General features: G+C 42.0%; 1 protein-coding gene across 1 annotated transcript in view; it reads right to left on the bottom strand.

Moving 5' to 3' along the window:
- The window catches only part of LOC132815206 (uncharacterized protein C18orf63-like), a 79,614-nt gene that overhangs the window by 34,748 nt on the left and 32,404 nt on the right, over window positions 1-12,462 (bottom strand). The window contains exons 6-8 of the mRNA XM_060824022.1: window positions 10,006-10,115; window positions 8,120-8,216; window positions 735-820 (exon numbers count right to left, since the gene is read on the bottom strand). Coding sequence (XP_060680005.1) covers window positions 735-820; window positions 8,120-8,216; window positions 10,006-10,115 — 293 coding nt within the window. The remainder of the gene's footprint in view (window positions 1-734; window positions 821-8,119; window positions 8,217-10,005; window positions 10,116-12,462) is intronic.

The following is a 12,462-nucleotide window of genomic DNA, read 5'->3' as shown; positions in this document are numbered from 1 at the left end:
CCCTGCTCCTCAGAACAGTCGCACCTCTTGTTTTTTCCACATTACCTGTATCTGATGCAGAGTCGGAGAAAGCTGGCCCAGTGTTAAAATGTTCCAGGAGATGCTATGAGCAAAAGGACTGGCCTATGTCCTCAGCGTCAGAGCAGGAGGGATGTAATGATTATAAGGAGATTAGTCAAGTGGATGTCACAGGAGTTCTCTGATTTGTGCCATTAATCTGATTCAATGAGGGTGCCCAGGCAGACAGATAATACAAGGACTGTCAGAAATTCTGCAAGCTGGTTCTGAGGGAGTGGGAGCAGTATCAAGGAGTTTCCACATGTAAAAGAAGAGTGACTTGACAGGGTACTGACCTCTGCGCAGTTATTTCAGGAACCATAATTGATTTATGGTTCGGAGTATTTCAATTTACATTGGAAATGTATGTGCACTTTTTGTCCACTGTAAAGGGGCCTTCTAAATCTAGGTAGGGCCTGAAAGACAGGTGGTGAGCAGATTAGTTTCAACATAAACATACTTCAATAAATCTGTCACAACATTTACAAAACTTTCAGAGACTCTATAACACACCTAGATGGTCATATGAGTAGGATTTCAAAACGTAAAACATCTTCAAAAATAATGAATTAGATTACTTTGATTATTGCTCTTGAAGTTCACAATATCAGTTTTTCCTCTTGTTTAAAATGAGGACATACTCAACATGATATAGCAGATTCTTCCCTCAAGGATACGTAAACAGTTTCTCTCCAATTAACTTGAAGTATACAGTGTAGTAAAGTGTAATATCATCAGTGATCTCTGGAAGATTATAACCATACTAAGACAAAATAAAACAGTTAATAATTCTGTATGAGCCTCATTACTTCTCTATCATTGAGGATTAACAGCAAAAATATTTAATTCAACTTTAATATGACCATGTGTGGGGATTTGGCTTTATTCCATGAATTAAGATGAATTCCTAGAAACTAGGTTTTTTCAAGTATATTTTATGACATTTTCTAATCCTAAAATTATCCCTATGACAATTTGGGGAAGGAATAATACAGATGGAATAATAAGTGTCATATTCTTTTAAACAATTGAATCAATCAGCTACTTCCGCATCCTGCTGAAAGAACGTGTTCCTGTCTTGGTGAAACTGGAGTTGTATCTTTCTCAAACATGAATGACAACAAGGTGCAGTCAACTTTCACCTATAAGTAACATTAATGAAGTGATTAATAAAGAAATAGTCATGATATTGAAAAGTTAACAAAGCTATATCCCCGACCATGATCTCAGTGAGTTCCCAAGAAGCACCAGCCAATAAATTCTAGGCCTGTACTCAGTATTTATCCTTCCATTCACAGGGACAGCTGGAAAATCAGACACTACTGATCTATAATTTTCTAATGATTCTGTATATCATCTCTTCTCACTGAGAGGTTGTGACCAGAAAATAAACGTTAATTTATAAGTTTCACCTCTTAGCCTGAATTGTGAGATCCAGTGATCTCTTAAAGGGCTTCATACAGACAATTCTGAGCAGTGATGCAAGGGAAGAAACAATAAGATGATAAATAGTCAAATGGAAAGTTGAAGTTCTAAACTGGATAAAGGCCAATTTTGATGGTATTAGGTAAGAACTTTCAAAAGCTGATTGGGGGACAGATGTTCAAGAATTTTTTGGGAAGGACTATTTGACCAAGTGGAGGAGTGTTGGGGCACCACTTTAGAATAGGCTCTGTGATCAAGGACAGAAAGAGGGAAACATGTAGAGGTAGTCAGATTTGTAAGATACCAATGCCTTTAAGAGGTTACAGACTTTGAAGATTCAAATATTTCCCTCAAAGTCAAAGTCTGTGAAGTTCATAGTTGATATACATCATTAATGTGAAAACTGATATATCATGAACTGTGCGTGTACACTTTGGATGCAGGAAAATGTAAAGATAGAAAAATATATACAATGCAATAGGAACACTGTAGGCAAAACCATGTATTTTTAGTTCAAAGAGCTTAGGATGTGGATCATGGACATTCACAAACATACAGATATTATAGTACCTTGTACATGGTTTATAGATGATGATGTTTCGGACAAGTTTCAGTTTATGAATGTGGGAGAAAATCTGCTTCCCTGTCCACCCATAGCATTGACACAAAGAGCATAAGGAACAGTGTCTGCCTTAGCCACAGCAGAAACTGACCAGAGTGCCTCAGTTTTGACCAAACAGGATAACTAAGACACAAGACAGCAAATAGGAGATGACTTAAGCAACTTCCAGACTAGAGAATACACTTCCTGAGACAGCCTGACAATGGACTGCATAGCCCTCAGTAAGCACAACTGCTCCCGAAGCCCTAAGGGCAGCCTCACTCCTCACAAATACTGGAATTCCACAAAGGATGCTCAGACTGAAAGGCATTAAGATACCTTGCTTGTGGACTAACCACAATGGAAACCCATTGATGCCAGGATAAGAAACATTAGCACCTACTCTCTCAGACGTCTGGAATCTCCGAACTCAATCACCGACTGATTGTTGCTACCAAATGGCTGCTTGTCCTCCCATTGATTGTGTTTTACCCTTGATTGTATTGTAATTCACACCACATTACTGTACCCCCATAAAACTGCTTGTGCCCACTGCCTGGGAAAGACAACCCTGGACAGATTGTCAGTTGTGTCAGCCTCATCAATTGCTCTTCCAGATAGAAGGCTTCCCATTTTCCAGTCGTCCCTTTACCTGAGAACACCTGCGCCCCTCTCCCATCAGCTTTTGAAAGTTCTTACCTTATACTGTCAAAATTGGCCTTTCTCCAATTTAGAACTTCAACTTTTAGATCTGGTCTATCCTTTTCCATCACTATTTTAGCATTAATAGAATTATGGTCGCTGACCCCAAAGTGCTCGCCCACTGACAACTCAGCCACTTTCTCTGCCTTTTAGGAAATAAGGCTGGGCAGGTGACTGAGGGAACACTATGGAGTTAGATTAGATTACTTACAGTGTGGAAATAGGCCCTTCGGCCCAACAAATCCACACCGACCCGCCGAAGCGCAACCCACCCATACCTTTATCCCTTACCTGACACTACAGGCAATTTAGCATGGCCAATTCACCTGACCCGCACATCTTTGGACTGTGGGAGGAAACCGGAGCACCCGGAGGAAACCCACGCAAACACAGGGAGAACGTGCAAACTCCACAGTCAGTCGCCTGAGGTGGGAATTGAACTGCTGTGAGGCAGCAGTGCTAACCACTGTGCCACCGTGCTGCCCACAACTTTAGCGTCCATACTTCTATTAGTGTTAAAATAGTGATGAAAATGGATAGACCAGATCTAAAAGTTGAAGTTCTAAATTGGAGAAAGGCCAATTTTGAAGGTATTAGGCAAGAACTTTCGAAAGCTGATTGGGGGCAGATGTTCGCAGGTAAAAGGACAGCTGAAAAATGGGAAGCCTTCAGAAAGAGATAACGAGAGACAGTATATTCTAGTTAGGGTGAAAGGAAAGGCTGGAAAGTGTAGGGAATGCTGGATGACTAAAGAAATTGAAGGTTTGGTTAAGAAAAAAAGGAAGCCTATGTCAGGTAGAGAGAGAGATCGAGTGAATCCTTACAAGAGTACATAGGCAGTAGGAATATACTTAACTTCGTGGGCGGCACGGGGGCACAGTGGTTAGCACTGCTGCCTCACAGCGCCTGAGACCCGGGTTCATTTCCCGACTCAGGCGACTGACTGTGTGGAGTTTGCACGTTCTCCCCGTGTCTGCGTGGGTTTCCTCCGGGTGCTCCGGTTTCCTCCCACAGTCCAAAGATGTGCGGGTCAGGTGAATTGGCCATGCTAAATTGCCTGTAGTGTTAGGTAAGGGGTAAATGTAGGGGAATGGGTGGGTTGCGCTTCGGCGGGTCGGTGTGGACTTGTTGGGCTGAAGGGCCTGTTTCCACACTGTAAGTAATCTAATCTAACAGGGAAATGAGGGGGGCAAAAACGGGACATGAGATAGCTTTGGCAAATAAAGTGAAGGAGAATCCAAAGGGTTTTTACAATTACATTGAGGACAAAAGGGTAACTGGGAAGAGAATAGGGCCCCCTCAAAGATCAGAGTGTAGATTAAGTGGTGCTGGAAAAGCACAGCAGATCAGACAGCATCCAAGAAGCATGAAAATCGACGTTTCAAGGAAAAGCCTTTCGTCAGGAATTCCTGAAGGGCTTTTGCCCGAAACGTCGATTTTCCTGCTCCTCGGAGGCAGCCTGACGTGCTGTGCTTTGCCAGCACCACTCTAATCTGGACTCTGATCTCCAGCATCTGCAGTCCTCACTTTCGTCCATCAAAGATCAGCAAGGCGGCTTTTGTGTGGAGACGCAGGAAATGGGGGAGATACTAAACAAGTATTTTGCAACAGTGTTTACTGTTGAAAAGGACATGGAAGATACACAATATAGGGAAATAGATGGTGACATCTTGAAAAATGTCCAGATTACAGAGGAGGAAGTGCTGGATGTCTTAAAACACATAAAAGTGGATAAATCCACAGGACCTGATCAGGTGTACTCAAGAACTCCGTGGAAGCTAGGGACCTGATTGCTGGGCCTTGCCGAGATATTTGTATCGTCGATAGTCACAGGTGAGGTGCCAGAAGTCTGAAGGTCGGTTAATGTGATTCCATTGTTTAAGGAAAGTGATAAGGACAACTACAGACCAGTGAGCCTGACACTGATGGTGAGCAAGTTGTTGGAGGGAATCCTGATGACAGGATGCAGATGTATTTGGAAAAGCAAGGACTGATTAGGGATAGTCACATGGCTTTGTGCGTGGGAAATCATGTCTCACAAACATGAATGAGTTTTTTGAAGAAGTAACAAAGAAGATTGATGAGGGCAGAGCAGTAGGCATGATCTATATGGATTTCAGTAAGGCATTCAACAAGGTTTCGCATGGGAGCCTGGTTAACAAGGTTAAACCTCATGGAATACAGAGCGAACTACCCATTTGGATACAAACTGGCTCAAAGAAGACAGAGGGTGGTGGTGGTGGTGGAGGGCTGCTTTTCAGACTGGAGGCCTGCGACCAGTGGAGTGCCACAAAGATTGGTGCTGGGTCCACTACTTTTCATCATTTATATAAATGATTTGGATGTGAGCATAAGAAGAAGTATAGTTAGTAACTTTGCAGATGGAACCAAAATTGGAGGTGTAGTGGACAGCGGGGAAGGTTACCTCAGATTACAATGGGATCTTGATCAGAAGAGCCAATGGACTGAAGAGTGGCAGATGGAGTTTGACTTAGATAAATGCAAGGTGCTGCATTTTGGGAAAGCAAATCTTAGCAGGACTTACACACTTAGTGGTAAGGTACCTGGGAGTTTTGCTGAACAAAGAGACCTTGGAGTGCAGGCTCATAGCTCCTTGAAAGTGGAGTCGCAGGTAGATAGGATAGTGAAGGCAGCGTATGGTATGCTTTCCTTTATTGGTCTAACCATTAAGTGTAGGATTTGGGAGGTCATGTTGCAGCTGTACAGGACATTAGTTAGGCCACGTTTGGAATATTGCGTGCAATTCTGGTCTCCTTCCTATTGGAAAGATGTTGTAAAGCTTGAAAGGGTTCAGAAAAGACTTGCAAGGATGTTGCCAGGATTGGAGGATTTGAGCTAAACAGAGAGGTTGATTGGGCTGGGGCTGTTTTCCCTTGAGCGTAGGATGCTGATGGGTGACCTTATAGATGTTTATAAAATCATGAGGGGTATCGATAGGATAAATAGACAAGAATTTTCTCTGGAGTGGGGGAGTCCAGAACTAGAGGGCATAGGTTGAAGGTGAGAAGGGAAATATATAAAAGAGACCTCAGGGGGATCTTTTTCACGTAGAGGGTGGTACGTGTATGGAATGAGCTGCCAGAAGGAAGTGGTAGAGGCTAGTAAAATTGCAACATTTAAAAGGCATCTGGATGGGTGTATGAATAGGAAGGGTTTGGAGGGATAGAAGTCAGGTGTTGGCAGGTGGGACTGGATTGGGTTGGAATATCTGGTCGGCATGGACAAGTTGCACCGAAGGGTCTGTTTCCATGCTGTACATCTCTGACTCTATATCACTTATAATAAACAGTTTTCACCCAATCTGCGCTTGTGTTCTGTTCAATTGGGCTCAATTCTCCGACAATGAAGATATATACAAATGTATGAATTAGGAGCAGGAATAGGCCATTGGCTCCTGCTCTGCAAGTATATCACAGCTGATTCAATCCCTCCACATTCCCATCTAGCTCACCATACCACCCCTCCAAAACCTTTCATTCACTTGCTTATCAAGAATCTAATCAATGACATTGGTTAGGCCACTTTTAGAATACTGCGTTCAATTCGGGTCTCCCTTCTATAGGAAACTTGAAAGGGATTAGAAAATATTTTTTGAGGATGTTGCCAAGGTTGGAGGATGGAGCCTACTCAGCCTGGGGCTTTTATCCCCTGGAGTATCAAAGGATGAGGGATAACCTTATTGAGGTTTATAAAATCATGAGGAGCATGGGCAGGATGAATAGTCAAGGTAATTTCCCCATGGTAGGAGAGTCCAAAACTAGAGGGCACAAGTTTAAGATGAGAGGGTAGAGATTTAAAAGGGACCTACTTAATGGGTAATATTTTCCACATACGTGTATGGAATCTGCTTTCAGGAGATAGTGGAGGCTGGTACAATTACAACATTTGAAAAGCATCTGGATGGGTATATGAATAGGAAGAGTTTAGAGGGATATGGGACAAATGCTGACAAATCAGACTAGATCAATGTAGAATATCTCATCGGTATAGACAAGATGGACTAGAAGGTCTGTTTCCATGCTGTACATTTATATGACTTCGATCTAACTTCCATTGCCTTAAAAATAAGTCAAAGATTCTGTTTCCACTGTCTTGAGGAAGACAGTTCCAAAGACTCTCAACCTCAAAGAAAATATTTTTAACGTTTTTCTTATTTGTGCTACCCTTAATTTTACAGTGACCCCCAGTTTGAGAACCATAGGAGTACTCTGATGGAAGTAATTCAATTTCTGTGCATATGGATTGCAAACCCTCAATGGTGAATGATATCATTTTTGAATTACTGTTTTTATATGTCTTTATAGTATCAGCTGCACAACTCCAGTGATTTAAGGTAAAAAGTTTGAATCCTTAAATTGGAACCCTCTTAAAGCACTGGCATCACTCCGTCCTAATTGAACCTACAGAAGGTACAATATAATCAATAGAAATAGACAGCTTTTTACAAGACATCAAAATGGAAAACACAATTAGGATAAAGACAATTTAAACTCTTAGATTTTGCACTCATTCTCAAATGTCCTATTTGTGACAAAGGTCTCACTCTACTGAATCTAGGAAACACAATTTTATCTCTAAGTGGATGGGTTCTCAGCAAGATAAAATCAGCTTCCTCATATTGAGAGGTATGGAAATAAGTGGAGCATGTTTTCAACTCATCATCAGGACATAAAGCCAGTCAACATATTTCAGTCATTTGAAGGCACATTGGTACAATTAGTATACATATGAATGAAAATGAAAATTGGGGTGGTTACAACACAGCCATTATTCATCACAGGTTTTACATACAAGCACCAAGTTGAAAAAAAGTTATAATTGATTAGTATGGTTATATAAAAGAAAACAAAATTTTATGATTATTCAAAACGTATATGTTTTAAGAAAATATCCATTTCATGAACTGTTGTTAATTTACAGTCACGATAACAAGGAACTTGGCTATTTAAATCAATGATGCACAAAATTAGCAAGACGTCCAAGGAATTAAGTCAGCCTCTGACCTTAAAGAAGTTTGATTGTGCTGTTATCTTATGTTAAGTAACAGACATGTCCACCATAGTATTAATTATATGTGCCTAAGTATTAGTACTGGTGATTGGCCTAGTGCAATAAACATCAATATTAGCCTCCTTGCAGCTTTGAGGCTGTGAAGTGTGATTCTTACAGTTGAATGAAGTTTGTTTGTCACCAAGTAATTTGTGTACATTAAGAGCAACATTACTCAATATGCTTTTGCTTTGCACAAATCATGATTGAATTAAATAAGATTTTCTTCTTCTGAAATAAAGGTCAAAAGTCTTATTGACTCACCATATTTTTCCAGTGTTTCTGAAAATCTCTGTAGGATTGAAATGGACAATCTGGTGGAATTTCATGGCTGATGCTGACAATTTGCCCTTTCTTCATACTACATTTTAAAAAAAAGTGAATGTCTGAACATCCAAAATAATGTAATTACTTTATGTGGATTATCAATAAACACTTGAGAACTGATCAAGGCAAAAGACAAGTCATTTACCACACAAAGAGAGCTGGAGAAATTACTGTATACCTCATCTTTCGCTCTATTTGTGGGGAGCACAGCACCTCTGAAGTGCTCAATGATATACAGTTTCACTTACATTCTTATTAGGGAGAGTGTGACTGATGGCATAAAGTTAGTTCAGAAATACTGACTGCAACAATTATCAACATTTTCTGCAAATGTCCATCCAGTTCACTGACACTCGATGGGGAAGGAAATCTACTATCCTGTGTGTCCTATATGTAACTTCAAGCCCACAGCAATGTGGCCATCTCCCAACTGTGCTCTTAAATGGCCTGAAAAGTCACTCAATTCAGGGTGTATTTAAGAAGGGTAATAGTGTCATTCATATCTCAGAAAATGATCAGAAAAAGTTTACCCAGAACCTTCAGACTAAGCTGATGTTATGAACTCCATATTAAGTTCTCCTGACCTGTAACTTTTTCACAAGCTTGACTCCTGAAATACAGGAGTCCTAGCCTGATATCTTTTGTATTATCCACATTGATAATTATATTCATTTCTGGAGAATGGAAAACAATCATGGTACTCACCTTTCTTTTGAAACATTCAGTTATTCGCTCAAACGATAATTTAATTACAACTTACTCATTTTACCAGTGGTAAAAATATGCTGTGTCAATATTATTACTAATCAACTAACTCAAATAATAGACATGGCATAATTTAGCTGAAAATGCTAATTTACTTTGTATTCTCCTATTCAATTTCAATTTTCCATTCAATGCATATTTAGGATACACATTGTACAGTTTTAATGAGCAAAATATTTAAAATTCTATAATGATACAGATAAGAAAGGAGTCATTTGGCCCATTTCTTTTAAACAGTTAAAATCATAAAACTCCTACAGCATGAAAGCAGGCCATTTGGCCTATCAAGTCAACACTGACTCTCCAAACAGCATCCCACCCAGACTCACCCCTCCCCTGTAACCCTGCATTTCCCATAGCAAACCCACAACCCTGGACACTATGTGCAATTTAGCATGACTAACCCACCTAATCTGCACATCTTTCGACTATGGGAGGAAACCCAGAGGAAACCCACACAGACATAGGGAGAATGTGCAAACTCCACACAGTCGCCTGAGGCTGGAATTGAATTCCGTCCCTAGCACTGTGCAGCAGCAGTGCTAACCACTAAGCCACCTTGCTGCTCCATTGCTCAATTACTCCCACTTGCTGCTCTGCTTCCATAGTTCCATGAAACTATACACTCCCTTTAGAAAGTTACGATTAAATTTGCTACGACCATGCTTTCAGACAATGTAATCTGGATCACAATTACTCTCTATTTAAAAAAAAGTCTCTACTTCTTTTACCTATTATGTTATCCAGCAGAACATAAACCAATGTTTTGTAAAGATTCAGCTTAAATTATTTGATTTTGTATCCAATGCTCCTATTAATAAACACAAAACCCATAAGTCCATAATAATTTTTCCTGCCATCTTCAAAGGTTTGTCCTCAATACATCCAATATTTTACTACTCCTGCAGACATTTTATTCTTCTTCAGAATTAAATGCCATAATAGACTATTTTGACTATAAATATGACCAAGCTTTCACTCTAGGTTGGGGACAACAAATAGAAATAATGCTAATGTGGTGTAAAGTTGATTTTGTATAATTCTTCAGCAAAGATTACCTGGGCAACACATAGCACCATTTACTTGAAATGAAATGCTTTGGAATTACAGCAACTTTCCTGTTGTAGAAACTCTTCAACACACCTGCTGATATGTCAAAGTCTTCAACCTATGAATTATGGGAAATATTTTTAATAACTAGTTATGCACAATATGCAGGTCATCTTCAACAATATTGCATGGGCAGTCAAGATAAAGTATAACTGAAGAAATTAGAGCTATGTGGATAGAACACGACAGGCTGGACTGCTTCATGACCGATTTGACAGGCGAAATGCCTCCTGAGTTGTAAATGACACTATATCTCAGGACATGAAGTCATCCAAAAGTGGCCAGCTCCTGCTGACTGCAGATCTCTTTCTTATCCATGCTTGTTGGGATCCACCCTGTCAACTGTAGTAAAGGTCTTTCAAGGGTGGATCTGGATTTCTGATATTATCTGGATTATAGTCAGAGCTATACGTCCTATGAAGCGTCTCTTTTAGATACAATCTGCTGAGTTCTTTGTTTAAACCATGGGGTTTGTATCATCGAAAACCTGATGCTGCATGAGCTTTTTCAAAAACTCCTCACTATAATTGCAGCACAACTTCCCAATTTTCCTCTTCATCCATACTACCGTAACAAGGATTTTGCAATAAATTTGTTCAAAATTTCCTTTATTCACCAAACGGAGGCTCGTGGCAAAGTTGGAAGAGTTGCTCCACAAATGAATCAATCAAATAAGTGCAAATTTCTATACAAGAAAGTTCTGGATTAGAGTGGTTCTGGAAAAGCACAGCAGTTCAGGCAGCATCCAAGGACAGGAAAATCGATGTTTCGGGCAAAAGTCCTTCATCAGGAATACAGGCAGACTGCCTGAAGGGTGGAGTGATAGATGGGAGGAGGGTGGGAGTGGAGAGAAAGTAGCATAGAGGACAATAGGTGAGTGGGGAGGGGATGAAGGTGATAGGTAAAAGAGGAGGGTAGAGTGGATAGGTGGAAAGGAAGATAGGCAGGTAGGACAAATCATGGGGACTGTGCTGAGCTGGAAGTTTGGAACTGGGGTGAGGTGGGGGAAAGGAATTTAGGAAACTGGTGAAGTCCACATTGATGCCCTGGGGTTGAAGTGTTCTGAGGCGGAAGATGAGGTGTTCTTCCTCCAGGCGTCGGGTGGTGAGGGAGCGGCGGTGAAGGAGGCCCAGGACCTCCATGTCCTCAGCTGATAGGGAGGGGGAGTTGAAATGTTGGGCCACAGGGTGGTGGGGTTGATTGCTACAGGTGTCCCAGAGATGTTCCCTAAAGTGCTCTGGTAAAAGGTGTCCAGTCTCCCCAATGTAGAGGAGATTGCATCAGGAGCAACGGATACAATAAATGACATTGGTGGATGTGCAGGTAAAAGTCTGATGGATGTGGAAGGCACCTTTGGGGCCTTGGATGGAGGTGAGGGAGGAGGTGTGGGCACAGGTTTCGCAATTCCTGCGGTGGCAGAGGCAAGTGCCAGGATGGGAGGGTGGGTTGTTGGGGGGCATGGACCTGATCGGGTAGTCATGGTGGTGGTGGTGGTGGGGGGGGGGGGGGGGGGGAGAGAGAGAGACTGTTTGCGGTCCGTTTGGAGGTGTTGGATGATTTGGTTTATGTGAAGGTTGGTAGGGTGGAAGGTGAGCACCAGGGGGGGGGTTCTGTCCTTGTTACGGTTCAAGGGGTGGGGACTGAGGCCGAATGTGTAGGACGTGGACGAGATGTGTTGGAGGGCATCTTTAACCACGTGGGAAGGGAAATTGCGATCTCTAAAAGAGGCCATCTGGTGTGTTCTGCTGTGGACTGGCCCTCCTGGGAGCAGATACGGCGGAGGCGGAGGAATTGGGTATACGGGATGGCATTTTTGCAGGAGGTAAGTAGGAGGAAGAAATGGAGGGCTTGGAGGCCCTGGTCATGGCGGATGGAGGTGTAGAGGGATTGGATATTCATGGTGAAGATAAGGCGTTTGGGGCCAGGGAAAGAGAAGTCTTGGGGGAAGTGGAGGGCATGGGTGGTGTCTCGAACGTATGTGGGGAGTTCCTGGACTAGGAGGGAGTAGGACAGTATCGAGGTAGGTAGAGATGAGTTCAGTGGGGCAGGAGCAGGCTGAGACAATGGGTCAGCGAGGGTGGTCAGGCTTGTGGACCTTGGGAAGGAGGCAGAACTGGGCAGTGCAGGGTTCCTGGACTATGAGGTTGGAAGCTATGGGTGGGAGATCTCCTGAGGTGATGAGGTTCTGTATGGTCTAGGAGATGATGGTTTGGGGATGGGTCAAGGTCAAAGGCGCAGTAGGAGGAGGTGTCCTCGAGTTGGTGTCTGGCTTCAGCGGTGTAGAGGTCAGTGCGCCAGACTACCACTGCAGCCCCTTTATCTGCTGGCTTGATCAAAGTTGTCAATCTTTCTTTAACATTCTTTAGTAACTTTCCATCACATGGAAAGGATAAGGATGTTTTCAA

This window comes from Hemiscyllium ocellatum, chromosome 4 (genome assembly GCF_020745735.1).
Source record: "Hemiscyllium ocellatum isolate sHemOce1 chromosome 4, sHemOce1.pat.X.cur, whole genome shotgun sequence".
NCBI classification, from domain to species: Eukaryota; Metazoa; Chordata; class Chondrichthyes; order Orectolobiformes; family Hemiscylliidae; genus Hemiscyllium; species Hemiscyllium ocellatum.
The sequence above is the reverse complement of the archived record's forward strand: the minus strand, read 5'-3'. Positions and strand labels throughout refer to the sequence as shown.